This window comes from Pithys albifrons, chromosome 2 (assembly GCF_047495875.1).
Source record: "Pithys albifrons albifrons isolate INPA30051 chromosome 2, PitAlb_v1, whole genome shotgun sequence".
Taxonomy (NCBI): Eukaryota; Metazoa; Chordata; class Aves; order Passeriformes; family Thamnophilidae; genus Pithys; species Pithys albifrons.
In genome coordinates, this window is record NC_092459.1 from 121,255,620 (window position 1) to 121,278,017 (window position 22,398).

Below are 22,398 nucleotides of genomic sequence, written 5' to 3' on the forward strand. Positions count from 1 at the left end.
GAGGAGATTCTGCCCTTCTGCTAAACTATCCCTTGCCCTCAGAGCAGTGGATCACAGCTCCAGTCCCACAGAGTCCTGGACACAGGTGCTCCTGGACAGATCTCACTCCTCACAAGCTGTGGATGGTGCTGTGCAGTGATGTCACCAGTCTTGTACCAGACTTAGCCACTCCAGCAAATAATCTGCTGTAATGCTGATGAACAGGAACGATGGATTGTCGGAGAATGATTTTTTTCCAAATGCCATGTTTTTTTTGGGGGGGGGGGATGTTATTGAAGTAACTACAAAATCCAGGTGGTCATGACCTCTCCATGACTAGAGAGATCTAGTTAGTAATTTATAAATGACAGGAAATAGGACTTTAGACTGAAATCCACTAAGAAATATCTCCTTTAATTCCTGGGCTTATTGTACTGGGTGGGAAAGCAGTGAAGGTTTGCTGAAATACAGCTGGGTGAGTTCTGAGGAGAAACTGTGCAGACAACTGAACAGCTTCAGAGCATGCAGGACAACCTGTGGGTAGGCAGGGGTATGCTGTGTAAGGAGGGATGGTATCAAGACCACCACACACCAACCAGACAGGAAACCACATTCCAGTGACATTTTATTTTGTTGTCTTCTGATCTGGCCCATCTCACTGCAGACCTTGCACATCCTGCAGAGTCCAGACATGTCTGCTTTCAGGGCAGCACTTGCAAGCACAGTGGCACCTGGTTCCAAAGGCAGTTTTAGAGACCATGCTGGCCATGCAGCACTCCCTCCTGTCAGGGACAATGTGATCATACTGGTAATAACACACATGTACAAACCTGCCTCCTGCTTCCCAGTGAATTTCAGCACCAGCAACTTTATTAGACAGTGCAAATTTTGCAATTTCCTGGTAAAGTGGGTCTTCAGATAACAGAAATTCTGGAGAATCCATTCTTTGAAAAAGAATAGGGGTGCCTGTGCTGCTGCTTCTCGATAGCTTCTATGACATCTGCTGCACTTAGACACTGGAACAGGGTGCCCAGGGAGGTTGTGGACCCTGGAATTGTCCAAAGCTTGGTTGGATAAGGCCTTGAGCAACCTGGTCTAGTGGGAGATGTTCCTGCCCATGATAGGGGGGATGAAGATTAAATGATCTTTAAGGTCCACTCCAACCCCTTAACACTCTATCATTCTATGATTTATGGAGCACAGGAAGGTATATTATTCCTCATGACACTGAGCTAATGCCAACACATGTCTTTGTCTCAGTTTAGAGATCAGGTGTTTCACCACAAATACGTACCAAAACCCCCAAATAACTCAAACAGCATGATGCCTATGGGCTCTAAAGTCAATACACAAATGAATTACACAAGAGCTGTTATTCTTCTCTTGCCCCACATTGGGTGCCAAATTTGTCTCAGTCTAGAAGACAAAATGTTTGTCAAGGAAGGTGGCAAATCTTCCTAGACTAGAAAGAAGACCCCTCTCTTTAACTTATTGTAACTTTTGAAATTAAGAGACTTCAGGCAAAAATGTAGAAAAGAGAATAACAGATCTTTTCTAAAAACATATACATAACAAAAACAAAGAACAATGACACTGTGACCAAAACTTTCAAAACAGTAAGTCCTACTTCCCCTTTTTGGTGTAGTTATGAACCACACTCAGCATGGGGCTGCTGGCACTTTTCAGGAGGCAAGGGCTGCAGTGGCTCCCTGGCATCAGCAGGGCCACACTCAGGCTGTTCCTGGCAGCTCAGCAGCTGCCCATGGCCACGTGGGGAATGGCAAACAGAAAGGAGTTCCCACCAGTGCTGGGGCTGCTGGCACAGCCTTTGGCAATGGCTCTGGTTTCCCTCGGCTGAGGGATAACCAGCGGCAGCAGCGGAGCTGGGGGGACGGGGCAGCTGCCGCAGGAGGGTGGTCTGGTGTGCAATGCCAGGCAGGGTGCAGGCAAAGCCGTTACCTCGCTATGAACGGTCCAGGGCAGTGCTGTCCAGACTCCTCTCCGTGACGGAAGCGGCGGCTGGCAAGGGAGAGGGGATGGTGCTGGCTCTGCTCGCGACGAGTAAGATGTCAAACGAACAAGGGGGAAGCCGCATGGTGGCTGGCAGGTTTAACAGCCTCCAGCTCTTGCCCCTTTGCGCCATGTCCCCCTCTCCCCCTGCCTCCCCACTCCAGGAAGAAGTGGGGGGCTTGTGCCCTTCCATTGTTGGTGAGCACTGCCTAATGATGGTGATGGGAAAAATTCAAACAGCCCATTTCAAACCTGTAACAGGCTAAAAATTATGATCCCTCTTAACCTTTTCTAGGCAGGGAAGCTGTTAATATACCTCGTTAGCACAGAGGAAGTGGTACTGAAAAGAAGCAGCTGATGTAAGACAACGAAGGTGGCATCTGCAGTGCAGGAAAAAAGGACACTGTGGAAGCATGGGCACAACAAAAACACACGTGCTGGCAGTGCAGCTCCATGGAACTTGGTTCCAGCATTAGCAGGCTGCTAATACAGGTATGCACTGTCTTTCAGCATGTTTCCCAGGTGAGTCTGAAATAAGTGGGTTTCAGAGGGCACACAAGGCCATCCCAGTATATTGCTCTCAAAGGCCAGTGAACCTCCGAAGGACTGGAGAACATTTACTCCTTGCTGAACTAGAAGACGCTCTACATATGAATTAGAGCCTTGTGCAATAGGCTACAGCAAACACTGGGAAGGTTTCTGCTCATTTGTGGCAGCCTTGCTGATAACAGACAGGACAGTGATAGGGCAAGCCAAGCCTTTGCATTCTGCACAGCACTGCTTAGTTTGTGTGCATTCTGTGCAAGAAAGGATTTCCCCCTTGAAGAGACATAAACGTTGTGCTAGTCAGTCCCTTATGAGGAGAACTGCTAAAAAAGAACCCTGATCTCACCCATCAGAGGAAAATGACAACAGGGACATCTGCTGTACTGGAAACCACAAGCAACTAATGTGACCAAACTGAGACTGTAACCAGAACAGGAATCACATTGGGTACACTGCTAGTGCCACTATCCAAGAGAACTACACCAGAAGAGGCAGCCTCTGCACCACAGCTTTGGTTTGAATCCCTCACAACCGAGCAGAGGCAAAACTTTCAATATCAAAGTCACCGAGTAGAATTCACAGTCCCCAAGACATTCAGTTGCTTATACTAGTGCTGTGAGTTATGAGCCTGACAGAAGTGGGGCTTGTAACTGAAAAGATTTAGAATTACTCCTTCTCATCTTCCAGGGATTTACTTCGGCCTCGCTTGCGGCTGGTTTTTGGAAATTCAGCTCTCCGTGCAACTTGAGGTGCCCCTTCCTCACTGCTCACATTCTCGTTGTCCACCTGACGTGGACGACCTCTCTTACTTCTCCTCATTTTTTCAACTCCAGCACTGGGGAGCTTCTTGGCAGCCAGAGTCCCAGCTTTCTTCTTTTTGCCCCTGGTCAAAGGACGTTTCTTCTGTTGCTTCCTCTGCTCTTCCCTTTGTCGGATTTTCATTAGCTTCTCAAAGCTTTTGGTGGTCGTTGTGTTCATATCAAACCAGTCCTGAAGAATTTAAAAGGCAACAGGTTGGTACTGATGGTGGTGGAAACACCAAATAAGCCTATCAGGGCTTATAAGAAAGCTGACTGGTGGGACAAAGTTTTCCTGAAGTGTGAGATCAGGAAAGGCAGCCGCCTAATAATGCTTTGATGTGTCTCCTCAGGTGTCACCCTGTGTCAGAGGATTCTGACTGGATTTGGCAGTTGCCTGGTTAAAGGCATGGGAAATGCTGCAGAGCTGAATTGAGCAGCAGCAGCTTGGGACAAGGCATATGACATAACACAACACTTGCTCCCTACAACAATGCATAAGACCAGCAATGTTTAAGTAAACCAGAGGCCATTCAACTCTAGGACCCTGTTACCAACAGTAAGTAAAGAAAAAATAAAACAGGGCACACCTTCAGCATTTGCTTCCCAAGACAGTCTCCCCACCTCCTCCAACAGTCTGGGGTTTGCGGTTCCACTCTGCCTGTCTTACCTCAGCATGCACAGAGTTGATGTGGTACTTGACCCCACTCTCTGAAATGAACTCCTTCTCACACAGGAGACACTTGTATTTACCAGCCACGAAGTCGCCCTGGCATCAAAACAAAACCCACCAAAAACCCATCAGCAATTGCAGACCAGGAGGCTGATACACCTATATACTGCATTTGAATCTTGCTCAGATAGAACCCAGCAGGAAGAACTAGAAACTCATAGCAGACAAAGCTTTAGCTACAGGAGCACTGACATGACTGACTAGTTGCATCCACAAAGCATAGGACTGCTCTGTGAAATATTATAAGGTCTCCAGCACCGTACCTGGAAAAACTGCTTTTGCAGCTGTGAATCTACAGGTAGGACTGCCATTTAATTGAAAGGGATGCTGTTAAGGTGCTTCCTCCTGGTCTCAAGCAGTGTTTGCAACGGCAGCTTTGTTAGCACACAGGGGAGCACTCCAATGGGGGTTGGAATGAGGTGATCTTTAGGGTCCCTTCCAACCCAAACCATTCTATAATTTTATGAACTTGTGAGGATCTCAGATTAGCAAATGGCAGGACAATAGCTTGAAAAAAGGGATAGCAGAGGGACAAGGACAGTGGTGCTGTTACAGGAAGGCTACCAACCAAGGTACATGTGCCGAGGTGAGATTTGAGTCCTGAGACACTGCCGTACACAGATTCACAACCCTGAAACAATAAAAAAAAACACATGTCAGCAACATTCTATTAAGAAATCAATTCTTCCTGCACAAGAAAGTCTTATTGTCTGGAGGATAATTACAAAAGGCCTAAGAGAGGTAGATGGAAGGAGATACAGAGTCCTACAAAACCAGAAAGCTTCTGGTAAAAAGACCATTAAAAGAGTTAAGCTTTCAATAAGCTAAATATTTGTATTTCCAGTTCCTGAGCACACTTGGACATTTTATAAAGAGAATCCTGTGATAGCCACACTCACCCTCTATCAAAAGCCTGACTAAACCAGCTTGCTTTTTGCCTGAAGTGCAACAGACATTAATTTCAAACAAAGCAGAGGGGCAGGTATGAGACTCTATTCTCTTCCATGCTGCTCGTGTCTCTAGGGGCACAGAGCAGGGGTACAACATTCAACATTGCTGGTCTCAGTTAAAGAGCAGCTTTACAGGTCTGTCCCATGGTGAGCTTCAGGCATCAGATTGTGCTCAGCTCTCAGCCCAGGCCCTGGAACAGGAGGCAAGAGCAAGACATGTTTCTGGGTTACTGGTCAGTTACACAGGACAGCTGCTCTCTGGAGACAGCTCCGCACACAACACAGTGCTGCAATTCTATACTTGGAAAGGATGCAAGCCTGAAAATTGGAGAGAGAGTGCTGGGGGTCGGGCAAGGCAAGGGGAAGGCACTGTCTCTCCATCACACCTAGAAGGCAGTTGCCGCTGACCTTAGGCGGACAGCATGTGTCACACAGTCACATCCACTGTCACCTCCACCAACCAAGGTCATTTGTTCTCATGGGATCTGACTGGCCATTACTGCATAGTATTGTAAGAAACTAAGCCTTCCAGCATCTCGAGGGATCCAAGAGAGCTGGAGAGGGATTTTGGACAAGGGCCTGGAGTGTCAGGACAAGAGGGGATGGTTTCCCACTGTCAGAGGGCAGGGTTAGATGGGATATTGGGAAGGAATTCTTGGCTGTGAGGGTGGGGAGGCCCTGGCACAGGTTGGAAGAAGCTGGCACAGAGAAGCTGTGGCTGCCCCATCCCTGGGAGTGTCCAAGGTCAGGTTGGTCAGGGCTTGGAGCTGGTCTAGTGGAATGATGAAAGCTTAAGTGTTGTGCCAGATAAAGTCCCTCTACTCTTGTATGTCTATCTCTACTCCTCCCTTCTACAATTAGATTCAGTTAGAATGGCAGGGGTCTGTCATCTTTCTACTGCTTAAACCTTCAAATGGACCAGCTCCAAGCTGGATTCAAAAGCTGGACCAGTCTGACACCAGGATACTGGCTCTGAAGTGAACTAACACATTCCCAAAGGACCATCTCCAGGGCATTTGGATGCCAATGGCAAAAGGAACATCCTCTGACATTCCCAAGTGTCTTGATTACACTACCATATTGAGACAGAGCAGGATTCCTCTCCCACAAAGAGACAAACTGCAGTTTCAAGGTTGGGGAACACCTGTTGGCTCAGAGAGACCTGAAATCTGTCCCCTTTGAGGCCTCAGAAACACTTCAGGATTACCTGGTTTGGGCAGTGGACTCTTCGGTACATCTTTATCTCTGTTTTCCACTTGCACAACACATCTTGACTAAACGTGGGCAGTCCAGGACGAGTGTATTTCAGCTGAGACAAAGATGGAATTGAGAGCTGGAAGCAATTCTGCTACACAGAGTGCCAGGTATGCCTCTTCCACTCCCAGGCTGTGAGACAGAAGGGCTACTTCTTCTACTCTAACAGCCAAAATCTCAATAACCAATGTTTTCCCATCTCACTGATTCTCTAGAAATGCAACTGAATTTGGAAAACTCCCACAACAGCACAATCTGAAACTTCCCATAGCCTTGAGTACAACAATTCCTCTATATGTACTTACCCCACTGAAATAATACAGCGTAAATTTTTCCTTGGGTTTCCTTTATAGCCTAAAAGATGATCCTGGAAATTCTGAAGTTTGAAACACTGTGAAATACCACAGCATGGCAGGAGTGATCTGCAGCCTATGACTCATAAGCAATATAATGCCCATAACTGCCCACATTCTTTGTGCCCACTGAGAATTCCAGCAATAGGACTTTACAGTCCTTGCAGCCTGCCTGGGCCAAACAAACCACAGCAACTGCTGCTGCAGCAGTGCTGTAATCTAAGACCAGAGAGAGCAAAACCAAATCCCTCCAACAACATCTCTTGCTTTCCCCAGGCCACTAAACACTGGGTAGGAGCCAGTACAAGACTCATCTGATGTGAAAGTAAAACCTTGAATCCTATAAGGCATTTATAAGGCCTTGTACCTTCCGGTCATCTGGAATCAAGTCCTGCAGAACTTTTCTTTTGGGCCACTCTTTGGCCAGCTCTTCTCCAGCCAACTCATGGAGATAGTATATTGCCACTTTTGCAGATCTCCTCTGAACTCTGCCTGTGTTGTTTTGTTCCCGTTTCATTTCTTTCAGGTTCTCTGTTCTCTCCTCATGGAGGAAAGTGACCTGCAATGAAGGCCAAAAAAGGTGAGCCTCCTTCACTAGTTCCTGTTTCAGTTACATTAAATACTGGCAATAAATATTCTGACAAATCCCTCATAAAAATGCTGCAGCAGCTGTGGTTCACTCTCACAGACATAGGACAGAAATGCATCTCATCAGTAAAACAGATCCCCACATCTGCTCAGGGGCATCACAGCAGTGAGGCTTAAAGCAGAGAGCTTCATGCAGCTGCTGGTCTTGAAAGGCATCCCATCATTCACTGTAAAACTGTCATGGACAACAAGCACACCACTGCCTGTTCTGCTCCAATGGTGGGTCTTTTAAGACCAAAGAAAAGCACCTCACAAGTTATGTTAGTAAAAGTCCATGGAGTAAAAGTCAGCTTGGGAAAAGGTTACTGCTGCCATGCCAATTTACTATTAAAGGCTTCATCCTAGTCACAGAAAAGCAACAGCTGCTGCTAGAATGAAAGTGTCAAGGACAAGTACTCCCGAGAGACAGGAAAATGCAAAGATTTGTGACCTGTAATTACCCACCAAAGCAGCAGACAAAAGCTTATGTGTGTCTGAAGTCTGAGGTCCTGCCACAGTCCCCTGATATCCAGGGCAGGTGCACTCACCGGCCCATGCTTAGAGCGGAGGTGGTAGACAAGTCCTGCCTTTGATCTGTATGCTTTTCCACAGTGATGGCACTTCATAGCCATTTTCTCCAGCTCAGAAGCAGCCTTCCCACATTTTTTAACATGATACAGGTATCCCATTATGCTGGTGAAGCTGCCTGTGCAGCCCTGTCAACACAGAATTAAAACACATGGAAGAAAACCATTCTCCAAGTGATCACAAGATCAGTATGTACACAGTTTGCTGACCAACGTACTATTGCTTTTCCTGACAGAACAGAGACAAGCAGGCAGAGAACTGTAACACTAGTCTGTTCAGATGGACAAAATCTGCAAAAAGAACTGGCACTGAAATGGCCATTAAAGGTGTGTGGTAGTTCTAGTTAGGCCTTTTGATAGGCTTCAGTTTAATAGACCTCAGTTTAGCAGATAGTCTTACGTAGATTAGGAGAGTCAGGTATCACCTGACTTAAGCAACCAAAGAAATATTTCACACCAGATGATGCAAACTGGGATATAAATACGGTAGAGTAGGAGGTGTTCTGTCAGTTCCCATGATGGCCCAGGCAGAGACAAGACATGCAGCTGCTGTCTTGCTGAAGTGGGCCTTGGCTGCTGCCCACTGCTAATTCACATTTTGTTTGAGTCCAGGGAAGTAAAGATTTTATTGTTATTTCCGTTTCTTGCCGGGTGTCTTTTGGGGTGCTTTATGGATCTGGAGTGATGGGATCTGTTTTCGGTGGAAGGCAGAGGATTGTTGTTATAATTAGCTGTGTAAGTATGTGTCTTATATTGTAGTTTTAATTTTCTCTTTTCTGTGTAAATATATATAACTAGTTTAAGTTTAAATCTTGGAGGGTTTTTTTTTCTTCCTCCCTTTTCTCAGCGGGGGGGAGGGAGACTGATGCTGTATTGGGCAGTTGGCATTTTGCCAGCTCAACCCAAGACAAGGGTCTTGTAATCCAAACTATTCTATGATTCCATGCTATTCTGTCTTAAAAGCATAGCTTGGATCTTGAAACGAATCTTGCTTTGGCCAGGACCAAAGCATATGCAAAAGCACTTTCCTGTTTGAGGTTGAGCTGCAGTTTAACTCACACTTTGCACGATGCACTTACCTCCCTTGTACACTTCAGTTTTCTCATACGCTTCAGAACCTTTCGAAGGCGGTCTCGCTCAAGTTGCTCATCCAGCTCCTCTCCCTCCTTCACAACTGGCTAAAGCACAGCAGAAATATGTATGAAAAACACATGATACTCAGCGTTTACAGTTCTTCTCACAGGGAATTCACTACTTAAGACACTACTGAAGGAAAGCTTCTAAAATAATTAAATTTCTGCAACTTATGATTTTAGATATGTGCATTTATTGTAATGATCACTTCCCATATCTGTGCTGGTTTTGGCTGGGGTAGAGCTGATTTTCTTCACAGCAGCTGGTATGGGGCTGTTTCAGATCTGTGCTGAGAACAGTGTGGTAGGACAGTGCAGAGATGGTTTTGTTATAGCTGAGCAGCACTTGCACATCATAAAAGACTTTTCTGCTTCTTATACCTCCCTGTCAGTGAGTGGCCTGGTGGTGACAAGCAGGGGAGGTGATACAGCTGAACAGCTGCCCCTAACTGACCACAAGGATATTCCAGACCACAAGGTATCACAATCAGCATATACCACCGGGGAAAGGAGGAGGAAGGGGAGGGGCATTCGACCAACAGTAATGTTGGTTGTCCCAAGCCATTATTACGCATGCCGGAGCCCCGCAGTCCTGGAGGTGCCTGAACACCTCCGTGCCCATGGAAAGCGGTGAATGAATTCCCCATTTTGCTTTGCTTGTGTCAATGGCTTTTGCTTTACCTGTTGAACTGTCTTTATCTCAACCCCCAAGTTTTGTCACTTTTAGACTTTGATTTTCTTCCCCATCTTGCGGGTCAGGGAGGGAGCTAGAGGCTGTTGTGGGGCTCGACTGCTGGCTGGGGTTAAACAAAAACTGAATTATCTTTAAAAGGAGTAAACTGACAGAAAATTGTGCACCTTTAACATTTACTGGTCCTACCATTTCCATTTAGGCTGACTAAAGCCTGCTTGTAGCACCTACTCATCTGTGCTAACCTATAGCTCAAGCTCTTTATTCTCTCTCTGATGGTTATTGCATATTATTTCCTACACTACCTAATATTACACCTAGACTGAATAAAAAGTTAGAATTCAGCAACAGACCTAATCCTCAGGCCAGAACATGATCCCTGGCCTGTATCATTTACTAATACATTTAAGTTAAGAAACTACAGTACTGGGAATTGTGTAAAAAATTACAGTTGTGAATTGTCTGAACCTTACCCAAACTTCCAAACAACCTTTTCAAAAGTTCTAATTCTTCACAACTACAACAAGAGACATTGTCTTCTTTAAAGTAATAGTGAAGAAGAAAAACAGATTGCAACATTATTATTTTTACAGCAAAGAGAGACAAGAACTAATTTCTGCTTCTGCTTTTTTACCTTGAACTTGTAAAGAACTCAAATCTAGTGTGCTCTGGATGCAGAACTCCTGCTTTCTAGCAGAGGACTGAAAATCACAGTCTTATGAGCAATCTTTTTCTTTCCGACTGAGAATGCCTTTTATGTGTGACTTATTACCAGCCTAAACAGAATCTCATCCCCTCTTTTTACCATGTGACATGTTTACTGTTTTTCACATGTCAAATCTCACTGGAACAATAATAGGTAGACAAGATCTGAAGATTTGAAAAAAACCCCACCCCACATTCTGTTTCTGTGTGCACAAGGGAAGGAACAAAAGCCTGTTCTTAGATGCACAGCAGTTGTGTTACCTGATTGTTATGGTCTGCCATGACATGGTATTTCATCCCTGCCAAAGACTTCAGCTGCTTCCCGCAGTGATGACATGTGAACATTTCCTAGAAATAAACAAGGGCATGGTGTAACTTCATCAAAGCAGTGGGAAACTTTGGGGAAAGGGAGCAGAAGAGTAGAACATTTCATTTAGATCTGCTAACTGCCCTCTAAGAACAGATTTAAGGTAAGTCTAAAATTTAGTGGAACAATGAAATAGCTACACCTTTGTTCACTATTCCAAACCTCCAGCAAAAGGCTGGGCAAAAAGCACCAAACACAGCCTCTTACAGATATATAAAGAACTCTTGCTTAGGGACATGATGACAAGATGAAACTGGCTTTAAATCCAACACAAAACAGTGTGCAGGCATTTCTATTGGTAAGCTGAAGAGGACTAAAGAAACCATTGCTTATTGCTCATGTTCTTACCTGCCTGCAATTTACCATATGTTTCTTCAGTCCTTCTACAGTCTTTCTAACCACAGTCCGGCATGTCGGACAGGTAACTCTGCCTTTGTCCTGAATCTCCAAAGACCACTGCTCTTCCATACTACCTGTCAAAACACAATGTTTGGAATGCAACTGCTAATCTCTTTTTTACCTTTGACAAGCACAACGAACTCGAACTCCTGTCCCGCTACACTTCAATAGGTGTAGTTCATTTGCAGCTTTAAGCATGCCCAGCATGTCATGCATGTCATGTGATAAGGCACACATCACTCCTTTTGGAAAAGCATTTTACAAACACTCTTTAATCCTACCAGTCCCGTGTGAAGAGTGTTCTTCTACTTCTCCAGTTGAGATTTTACTTTTGTTCATTCCTGTTACACAATTACTTTAGCATGCTGACTAAACTTCTCTTTTGGCAAAAGGGTTTTCCCAGTAAAAAGCAGTCACAGATGAGACTGGACAGTCTCAGGCAAAGCCCACGATTCCGCTCTACTAACTGGATCTTTACAACTCTATGAATGTTTAGCTGCACCACCAAGTCAACAGCCAGGGAAAAGCACCCTGTGTGGTATGGCTTCCAGCTCCTGGCCTCTTTGCAAAATGCCAAGCAAAAGTCTGGCATAATCCACAAAGATTATAAATTACTGAAATTGCTTCTGGGAAGAAATTGGATTAGCATCATCTGCCTGACTTCTTACCATAACAAGATCCAAAGGCTTTCCTCTTTTCCAAGTAATAACAGGCTGAGGGTGTTCCTCTCCAGGTGGCTGGAGGAGAAGTTTGCAAATCAAACAGCACTTGGTAGAAAACTGGGGTATTTAATGAGTGCTGGGAACTAGAAATACCAAGTGATTTCATTCACTGAGTCAAAGCTAGTTTTACTTTTCTAGGACAGATTGCTTGAGTCTCTGGTTCCCAGTAAAGGTGATCTGGCAGCGACGGGTACAGAGTTTTCCTGCAAACATATTCTGCTGAGTAAAAACTATAAGTATTTTTATGAGTTTAATAATACAACTATTTTAACAGGCTTTTCTTCAGTTCAGGTGGTGATTTGCCCCTCACTGTTCCATTATGCAGTGGCAAAAGCACATGGAGCTACACTCAGGCAGTGTGCAGTTCCTCCAATCCTGCTCTGCAGCACCGACACAGCACCAGCACAGCAGCCAGCACTTCCTTGTCAGCAGTAAAGCAAACAACCAAATGGGAACACCAGACACACAGCTGTTGCTCAGATTCAAATGCTAGAATCACTTTTATCTTTAGCTGCTTTACAAACAATTCTGAGCAACTGCTTCTTCTTCTTACCTGTGCCATAGATTTCCGTCTCTTTCTGAACACAGTTGCCTTTTCTTTTGGAGTTTTTTGTTCCAGCTTGCTGGTTTTTTCCTGTTATAACACAAACAAGACAGGCCAGAAGACTTAGTTTTGCTAACTCTGTTACAAAAAAGCAGGTTTTTTGCTAGAAGGCTGCTATTTAGCCTGCTGTTTCAGAGTTACTCATTCAGAAATGTTCAATGCTTTTTTTAAAGGAATTTCAAGATTCTGTTTCCTGCTCCCCCTCGAAATCCATGGCTATTTACAGTGGCAGGCATTAGTCCCATTCAGATATTTGTAGCTGTATGGTTTTTCATACACAAAGCTCAGGACATGGGAACTCTTCACACTGAAACATCCTCTGTGCAGAGTTTGGCTGAGTCCACCTAATGACAATCAAACGGAGAGTCCCATTTCCCTGCTCAGTCCTGTCTTTTTTAGACTAAGCAACTCTTATTGTTTCAGCATTTTCTCACTGGTTATGGCTTCTGCTCTCATCTCCCTGTCCTCTTCAGTTGGACCACACATTTCCTGAAGTGCAGTGCCTACTGCTGGAAACAGCACTCTGTGTGACCCTGCAGTAGACCAAAAGAATTCCTTCACATGTCTGAGAACTCTACATTCCTGCTCAAAGATCTCCATTGTTAGAAGTGCTTTTTTAAAAACAAGTATGACATTGCTAGACCCTATTCAGCTCTTGATCTGTTATAAATTTCAAATTGTCTTCTGAAGCACTGACTTTTGGGAGGTTGTTCTTTGTTTTTCAGCTGTGATAGTATCTCTTCCCAAACTACAGAACCTTTAATTTTACAAGCTGTTCTCTGTTCTATTTTTAAATTGTTTCTCTAATGTCAAGACCACTTTCACTTTTAGCCTTTTCTTTGCCCTGCATGAATCCATGCTCACTACTCCAAAACCCCATCTTGGCCTTCATGTTTGAAGTTCTTTCCAGGATGATCCTCTCCATCACCTTCCCAGGAACTGAGGTGAGGTTGACTGGCCTGTAGTTCCCCAGATCTTCCTTCTTTCTGTCCTTGAAGATATGAGTGATATTTGCTCTCTTCCAGTCTTCAGGAACCTCTCTCAGTCGCCATGACCTTTCAAAGATAACCAAGAGTGGCCTCACAATGACATCAGCCAGCTCTCAGCACTCAGTGCAACACATCAGGCCCCACGGGACTTAGAATCATAAATTGTTTATGTTGGAAAAGCCCTCTAAGACCACCATTCTCCAGAACTGACAAGACCACCACTAATCCACGTCCCCAAATGCCACATCCACATGGCTTTTAAATGCCTCCAGGGATGAGGACTCCACCACTGCCCCAGGCAGCTGTGCCAGGCATGGACAGTCCTTTTTGGACAAGTGTTCCCAGTATCACATCTAAGTCTAGTTTAACTTGAGGCTGTTCCCTCTTGTCCTGTCCCTTGTTCCATGGTAGCAGAGCCCAACCATCCCCTGGCTCCTCCCTCCTGGCAGGGATTGCAGAGCCAGAAGGTGCTCCCTGAGCCTCCTTTGCTCCAGGCTGAGCCCCCCCAGCTCCCTCAGCCCCTCCTGCTGCTCCAGCCCCTTCCCAGCTCCGCTCCCTGCCCTGCACACGCTGCAGCCCCTCCGGGTGTCTCTTGGCTGAGGGCCCAGAACTGCCCCAGCCCTGGAGGTGCCTCAGCAGGGCCAGCACAGGGACGGGCACTGCCCTGGCCCTGCTGCCACACCAGGGCTGGGACAGCACAGGGGCCACTGGCCTTATGCCCATGTGGGCACACCTGGGCTCATGTTGAGTCACTGTAGACCAACATTCCCAGGTCCTTTTCCAGCTTTCCAGCCGCTCTGCCCCAAACTTGTAGTGCTGCATGGGGCTGTGGTGACCTACGGCCATGGCACTTGGCCGTGTTGACCCTCATACCACTGGTCTCAGCCTACTGATCCAGCCTGCTCAGATCCCTCTGCAGGGCCTTCCTTCCCTCCAGCAGATCCACAATTCCTGCCCAACTTGGTTTCAACTGCGAACTTACTGAAGGTGCACTCAATCCTTTTGTCCAGATTAGCAATAAAGATACTAAACCAGACTGGCCCAATCCTGAGCTCCGGGACTCCAGTGGTGACCAGCTCCAGCTGGATGTCACTCCATTCCTCACCTCTCTGGGTCCGGCCAGCCAGCCAGCTTTTCTACACAGCAAAGAGTGCACCTGTCCAAGCCATGAGCAGTCAGTTACTCCAGAAGAATGATGTGGGAAATGGTGTCAAAGGCTTTACTAAAGACCGGGTAAATGACATCCACAGTCTTTCTCCCATCTACGATGTGCATTACCTTGTTGCAGAAGGTTAGTCAAGCAGGTTATTAGTTAACCTGTCACATCAGGTTAATCAAGTAGGACCTGCCTTTCCTAAGCCCATGCTGTTGGGGCCTGATCACGAGGTTGTTTGGTATGTGCCACACAATGGCACTCAAGATAATCTGCTCCATGATCTTCTCTGACACTAAGGTCACAGCAACAGGCCTGTCGTTCCCTGGATCTTCCTTCCGACCGTTCCTGCAGATGGCTGTCACACTGGCTAACCTCCAGTCCTCTGGGACCTTGCCCCTTAACCAGGACTGCTGGCAAATGATTTCATAAATCCAGTTGAAGCACTCCAACCTCATTCTCCTTCACCAAGTGTATGCCTTTCTTGTTCCAGGCTTTCCCTCTGTCTGTTCTCAGGCTCCTGGGATTCCTGAAGGATACCTTTAACTGATAAAGACTGAGGCACAGGAAGAACAGAATACCTCAGCCTTTTCCATGCCATTTGTCACCAGCTCCCCTGCTCTGGCGAGGAGTGCACTCACACTTCCCCTGGTCTTCCCTTTGCTGTTCAGGTACTTGTAGAATCCTTTCTTGTTGCCTTTCACATGCCTTCCAAGATTCAGCTACAGGCTGGTCTTGGCTTTCCTAGCCTCATCCTTGCAAGACTGGACAACAAATGTACAGTTCTGTGTCACATGCTCCTGCTTTCACCACTAGTACACCTCCTTTTGCACCTAACCACTGACTGACAAACCTTTTGAAGGAATAAAAGACCTGTGATAGAAACCATTTCTCCCCTCCATCTCTGTGGCAAAAAAGGTGGCTGGGTTTGATTTCTTCTTAACAAATCCACATTGCTGCTACCATCTACTCATTAATCTCCAAACCTTTAAAAGTAATGTGTGTGATTATTTAGTCTATCACCTTCTGGGAAACTGAAATGATGCAGACTAGCCTATACTTCCACTAATTCCTTTCCTCCCTCCCTTTGTTGGATTTCTAAGACAAATGGAAATTAGAACAATCACCTCTCACGTAAAGCAGACACTACCAACAGTCTCCTAGAACAAAATAGTCAAAATCCAAAATAAAGTTTGAAGACTGTAGAAGATGGCATTTGGGCAGAGAAGTACCTGGAGGCTTGTAGTTAGGAATTACAAGTTATTTGTATTACCCAAAATCTTCTGCTTCTTCCTGGGAGAGTCTTTAACACCTTCACCTTCCCCTTGCTCAGATTTCCTCTTGCCTTTCGATAGTACTTCTCCTGATAAGCAAGAACAGAAACACTTCCGTTTCACTATTCAGTCTGGGTAACAGCTTTGAGTCTACACTGCCTCAGCTTACCCTTGTATTCAATACTTATTCAAAAAAGAGTAGTTCCTGTAAGGCAACTGGACACCAGTGAGTTAGACTCTAACTAGTGAGTTAGTCCTCTAGCTCAGCAACATTTAGGCACTCCACAGCCTGCAATCCTCTGACACAGAAGGTATGGAAGAAATAGTGCCATAGTATGGTCTGGGAAAATAATCCTCCTCAGGATGAGAGTCAGAAGATGCCAGGATACGTAATAAAAACCTCACTTGCACTCTGTGAGCATGAGCCTGTCTGTAAAGAGCCCTGGCACAGCTCTGCGGGTCTCAGAGGCCAGTACAGCCATATACCAGCAACTGAGGAGACAGGAAACCAAAGGCCAGATACTGAGCAGAATAAGTGTTTAAGTCCAGCTGCAGGAGTGATCCACACTGCACATGTGGGCACACACAAACATACACGTACATATATAGGTACTTCTTTTATATATACTTTCTTTTATGCTTCTTTTCTCTCACTAACACATCTTCATCCTGATCAGCCAGAGAGGGAACAGGATGGAAGTTGGTGCTGTTTGAGTGAGTACTGGTCTGTGTGGCTGCTGTGTGCAGATGTTTCGTGTCTGCATTTACTGCTACAGGATTACACGCTCCGTCTCACCACAGGCTGGACCTGAGGGTGTGGAGCTGCAGCAATCTCGCTTCTATCAAGCTACCAGATACACCTCTCCCCACAACAGGATGGAATACAGATTCTGACTTAGAGAAAAGAAGGCATTATATTGAAGTTTTGGTTCTATGCTACACAAGAAGTTTGGAAAACAGCTCCTAGGCTAGGAAATCTGATGTTTCTACAACAACATAAGACCCAAACCAACTCCCAGACAGAAAATCATAAATGACAGAAGTAAGTAAATAAAAGAAATAATGACACTCTTAAAAAATAATAATCTACCAACCACAAAAGCTGTGTCTAATCCCGAATACTGCTGAATGGTCCCCTTTGCAACATCTTCAGTGTTCATGGTTCTATTTTTAAAGCTCTCACAGCATTTTCCTGAGATGATTGGCGCAGCTCTTATATATGTACCTCTTGTACAGATAAAACCCAGTTCAGCCACAGAATCATTAGTTTTAACAGACAAGTCACTCCAAAGGAACTGTGTAATGGCAGAGAATTGTACCCGTATTTCTGCAGCAAAGGAAGTTTATTTCTTCTAATGCACAAGGAGCACTAGCAAACTTGGAATTTGTGGTTGAACCACAGCATATCTTTCAGAAGCAAACTACTCGCTCAAAAACAAACCAGAGAGAAGAACATTTTGTATTGAACCATCAGTGAAAAGTACCTTTTTTTTCTGGAGATTTGTTAACACTGTCTTTCACTCCTCTCATTTCCAGCCAGTAAGCAGGTCTGCGGATGGTCCGCTTGCTTCTGGACTCTGTGCTCCCGTTCACTGGGCCCTTTGGTGAGGCAGAAGAAATGCTGCTCACTGTGTCGTCACAGTTACTGTTCACTCCTAGATCAGTAGCTTCCACCTCCTCAAATTGCTTAGACCTGGAAAACATCACGTTGAAATCCCTTGTAATGTGGATGCATATCTGCATAAGGATGTACATACACACAATCACAGTAACGTGACAGGCAACATTCCTTTCACCTTCCAAGTATTCTAAAAATTGATCCCATAGTTCATTGAATCTCCTGAGTTTCGGGAACTGAAAAGTACCAGCAAGATAAACAATCCTCAGTGCTATTTTTCAGTACATCTTTTAGATAATGACATAAGTAAGCTCTGAAGAGGAATAGAAAAAACATTCCTCCTACCTCAAACCTTCGACTTTAGAAGCCGGCACAAGTGAATCTAAATTTAAAAATATGCATTTATCTTTAAGCAACCAGTGTGGAATATAAGAATTTTTTCTGCAGCCCATCATTACAAAAGAGGCATTTTCCATCCCACAAAGGGCAAGACCTTCTTCACTTTTCAATCCCAGAGTTAAGGCTGGCATTACACAATTAAAAGACTTAATGCTAGTAAGAATTTCAACTAGCAAGGCTTTCAGCAATGAAGATAACCTTCTAGTATATCTCAGAATAATGCAGTGTATCAAAGTACATTAAGACTAATTTTAGACTACTCAGTAGCACTGAATTTTTCCCTAAAGATCAAAGGGAACTTTGTTTCCCTGTTCTCACATACTTCTCTCAGGCTTGACGTGCCTCGACATTTACACTCCTGTACATGACAGCAAACAGCTGAGATGTCAAAGAAATACAGAGTATCTTCTCTCTGGGCAAATACCACTAAGGTAAAGAGGAAAGAACAGAGAACGGAAACACTGTGCTATATATCCCATTGCTACTACAATTCACACACTGAAATAAGTAGATCACTTGAGTGATGACTGTGATGGCCATTCCATTAATACTCTCCCACACCCTGAGCTGTGGAGGTCACCTTATAATGCATCAATCCTGGAACTAATAAGTGGGGGCCACTGCCAGTACCAGGTCAGAACAACATATCCTGTGTTTAAGGAGGTACTGCAGAAGCATGGGGAGAGGAATTCTCAAATTAAAGCCTTTCAGTTGCAATCATACCCAAAATACATAGATTTTGGAAGACCTCTTGGACTTATCTTCACAGTGTTAAAATCCTTTAAAAAAGTAGGAGAGTATATATTGAAGTGTCAGAAAAGCACTTTTCCTACAAACCAATACGAAAAGTCAGTTGACTCTTATCACAAAAACTAAAACTGCAGATTTTAAAATTCAGAATATTATATAAAGACCAGATACAGTTTGTCAGTAAGAATCTCTAAGGATTTTTCTTGCTCTCAGTCAAACTAGACAAGAAACAATCACATACTTTTTATTTCCCAAGGACTTCTTGACCTTCTGTTGTCTGTGATGTCCAGTTCTGGTGTCCTAACAAAGTAGAACAATTCACATTAGCAGCATGATTCGTCTTTTTTGTGTTTCACTTTCTAGTCAACACAATCACCTGCACTTCAAAGATGTGTCTACACCATCCTTCGAAAAAGAAATCACTGTTTTCCACAACAGGAAGTGCTTAACATTGCAAATTCCATCTGAATTAGAACTGGAGTCAAAACAGGGATTGGCCCCTCCACACTCTTCATATGAAAGCCAATTCTTCCTCTTGCAATGGGACATGGTGGAGTGTTCTTTGTCTCCAGTACATTCAACCATACTTTCTGCTTAGACTTCATCACATAATGAGAAACATTTTGGATCCTATTAGTTTTTACATAATACTTATTTTTTCCTTAATGAAGTAATTCTTGCATTTTCCTTACCAAGAATGTTGCCTCCAGTCTCCTTCACACTCTCTTTTCATTTATCTCACTTTGTCATGCTCCATCAGATGTCTGGATGTTCACTTTATCCAAATGACAGAATCCTTCTTATTTAACAAAGATTTTTTTGTCACTTATCACTTGTTATGCTCCTATTAAGACATGTAATTTAACAGATCTACCTAACTTATTTGTTGTATGTTGCTCCTAGTGCATGGACAATCATTTCACAGAATATGTTGAGTTGGAAGGGACCTAAAAGGATTAACTCCAACCCTTAGGCCTGTACAGGACCATCCCCAAGAGCCACACCACGTGCCTGAGAATGCTGCCCAAATGCCTCTTGAGCTCTGTCAGCCTTGCTGCTGTGCCCATTGTCCTGGGGAGCCTGTTCAGTGCCCAACCACCTTCTGGGAGAAGAACTTTTTTCTATTATACAACTTAAACCTTCCCTGACACAGCTCCAGCTGTTCCATCAAGTCCTGTCCCTGGTCCCCACAGAGCAGAGATCAGTGCTTGCTCCTCCTCTTCCCCTCACAAGGAAGCTGGAACTGCAATGAGGTCTCCCCTCAGTCTCCTCTTCTCCAGCTGAGCACACCAAGTGCCCTCACGCTCTCCTTACATGCTTCCCCTCCTTTGGACACTCTCTAATGGCTCAGTATCTTATATTGTGGTGCCCCAAACTGCCCCACCATTGCAGACGAGGCTGCCCCAGTGCAGAGCAGAGCAGGACAATCCCCTCCTTGGCCCAGCCAGCCATGCTGGGCCTGAAGCCCCCCAGGACAGGGATGTTCCCTCCTGGCTCCAGGGCACTGCTGGCTCGTGCCCAACTGGCCCCTGACCAGGACCCCCAGGGCTCTTTTCTGGCACTGCTCTCCAGCATCTCATTCCCAGTCTCTCTGTACATCCGGGGCTGCCGCATCCCTGGGGCAGAATCCGGCACTTCCCCTTGTTGCACTTCCTGTGGTTGGTGATTCCCAGCCCTCTGATCTCCCTGCCTTTGAGGGACTCAACAGCTCCTCCCAGTTGTGAGTCATTTGCAAACTTGCTCAGTGTCCCTTTCAGTCCTACATCCAAGTAATTTATGAAGATGTTGAAGAGCACAGGGCCCAAGAGAGAGCCCTGTGGAACCCCACTAGGCACAGGTCACCAGTCTGATGCCACCCCATTCACTCTTACCCTTTGTATTTAATCATCACCTTCTTCCAAACACTAATAATGACTCAATGCCGTTCTACATCAGGAAACCAAAGATAAAAATCTTGATTATACAGACTAGAAAATAAAAATCACTGCCCAGTGGAAGCATAAGAAAACCCAAAACTGTAATTTAGGGAGCAGAGGTAGTATTTTGCCATGTACCCGAACTGGCTAAGAAACTGGAAGAACAAAAGAAAAAAAAAAAGAGAGAAGAAAGAAAATATTGCTAAATTATCTGTTGTCTTTATAGGAAAAATGTGATGCACATGATCACCTGTGAGAGACACTCCAATCACCAGTGAAAAAATTCAGTAGCAGGCACTGACATCAACCTGAAGAGTTCTTAAAACTGTCTGTGGAGTGCCAGACTTTCCTTGGACCTGTAGCCCCAGAGCCTCCTCATGGAAAGGTTAAGGAAAGGGCAGGAGAGAAATTCACAACTGCGTGATCAATGACTTCACAATCATACGTCATCTCCTTTCTAGGAAAAGTCAACTGGATGTTTGTTTGCACGATTTTGAAATGGGTTACACCCATCTAGTAGTGCCACTGTCTGGGAAATCCCCACAGGAGAAAAGCGGAGGTCCCTCCCTGAGGAGCAGCCAGAAGAATCAGGGCTAGGAAGTCACAATAAAAATGGGTCTGCTGAAATTAGCTGGTCTGTTCCACCATTCGAAAAAGTGAAATGACCGACAAACATGGCAAATGTTTTAAGATTCATGGGGGTCTTAGAACTAAAAAAAATTGCGTAAAGTGAAGAGTAATATGTAGAACTTTGGTGGCAGTTAAGAATCTGCAATAAAAAAAAAGAGTGCAGACGATCTGTCAGACACTCCTCTCTGAGAAGCTGATAGCAGCAACTATAAAGGAAACACCTACAGAAACCAGTGTTTAAGTTCTGAAGGCTTTTTCATCATTACAGTGTACTTCCCATTTAGAGAGCAGAGACCTACTGTATGCAGAAATGCCCAAGTGCTGGGCACAAGAAAACCAAAAAATCCACCTCCCTTGCACAGGTAAGGAAGATAAACAACGGCCCAGAGACGAAACAATGGAGTGGTGATCTCTGCCTTGCCCATGGGCTGCTGCTGGAGACCGGCTGCTCCCCAGCACCCAGCTCGGGCACAGGTGCTTGAGCCTGGCCCAGAGATGCCCGACGGGAGGGAGCTGACACGGGACCTGCGGGTCCCGAGGTGCGAGGGAGAGCCCCCGGCGTCCTGCGGGCCCCGATCGTCCCCGGGCCGCGTGAGAGGGCTCGGTGTCCTCCGGGGAGCCCCATGTTCCACCCCCACGTTCCCATTCCCACCCGCACACTCCGCGAACTGTGTTCTCCTGCAACAAAGGCCTTTCGAACACAGAGCAAGCCCTGGCGCCAGCAGCGCCCTGCTGCGGGTCCCTGCCCAGACCTGGACCGAGCAGAGTCGAGCCCGGCCGGGCCCTCACGGGCAGCCCGGCCTTGGGGCCGAGGGGCCGCTGGCGCTCCCCGGCAGCCCGAAGCGAACAGAGCGGGGCCGCTCCCCGCGCCGGGCCGGGCCGCTCTCCTAGTGCCGGGCCCGGAGAGCCGATCCAGGGCGCCGATCCGCTCCCGCCATCCCGGCGGCGGAGCCCATCTCGCGGCAGCCCCTGGCGGCGGCTCCGGTGCGAGAACCGCGGGCACTCACCGAGCCACTACCGCCCCGCATGGTGCCGGTACCGCCGCCACGTCGGCGCCACGCGCCCCGCGCGGTCCCGCTCGCCGCTTCCGGCCGTGGAGGTGCCGCCGCCCCGAAGCTGCCCCCGCCGGGCCTCGCCCCGGGCCCCGCCGGTCCGTACAGCGCCAGAGGCCGCGCGGGGGTCGCGGTGCGTGCCGAGGGGCGGCGGAGCCAC

At 46.0% G+C, this 22,398-nt stretch overlaps 1 protein-coding gene across 1 annotated transcript; it reads right to left on the bottom strand.

Annotated features, from left to right (window-relative positions):
* Positions 1 to 587: 587 nt before the first annotated feature.
* On the bottom strand, positions 588 to 22,299 carry ZNF512 (zinc finger protein 512). The gene is made up of 14 exons (XM_071547714.1): positions 22,194 to 22,299; positions 18,882 to 18,940; positions 17,358 to 17,566; positions 15,873 to 15,962; positions 12,407 to 12,487; positions 11,081 to 11,205; positions 10,627 to 10,713; positions 8,916 to 9,014; positions 7,798 to 7,965; positions 6,990 to 7,181; positions 6,223 to 6,324; positions 4,634 to 4,696; positions 4,003 to 4,101; positions 588 to 3,525 (listed from the first exon to the last, which is right to left on the bottom strand). Exons 1-14 carry the CDS (start codon positions 22,212 to 22,214, stop codon positions 3,202 to 3,204), a joined length of 1,719 nt encoding a protein of 572 aa, XP_071403815.1. The 5' UTR covers positions 22,215 to 22,299; the 3' UTR covers positions 588 to 3,201.
* Positions 22,300 to 22,398: the final 99 nt, after the last annotated feature.

Bases quoted from the DNA above. Each gene is read 5' to 3' on its own strand.
- ZNF512 (XM_071547714.1), bottom strand. From the start codon at position 22,214: ATGCGGGGCGGTAGTGGCTCG. The intron at 12,488-15,872 runs GTAATACAAATA...GTGTTATAACAG, and splicing joins GAAGAAGCAGAAGATTTTGG to GAAAAAACCAGCAAGCTGGA. The intron at 9,015-10,626 runs GTAACACAACTG...GCTGTGCTTTAG, and splicing joins TGGCAGACCATAACAATCAG to CCAGTTGTGAAGGAGGGAGA.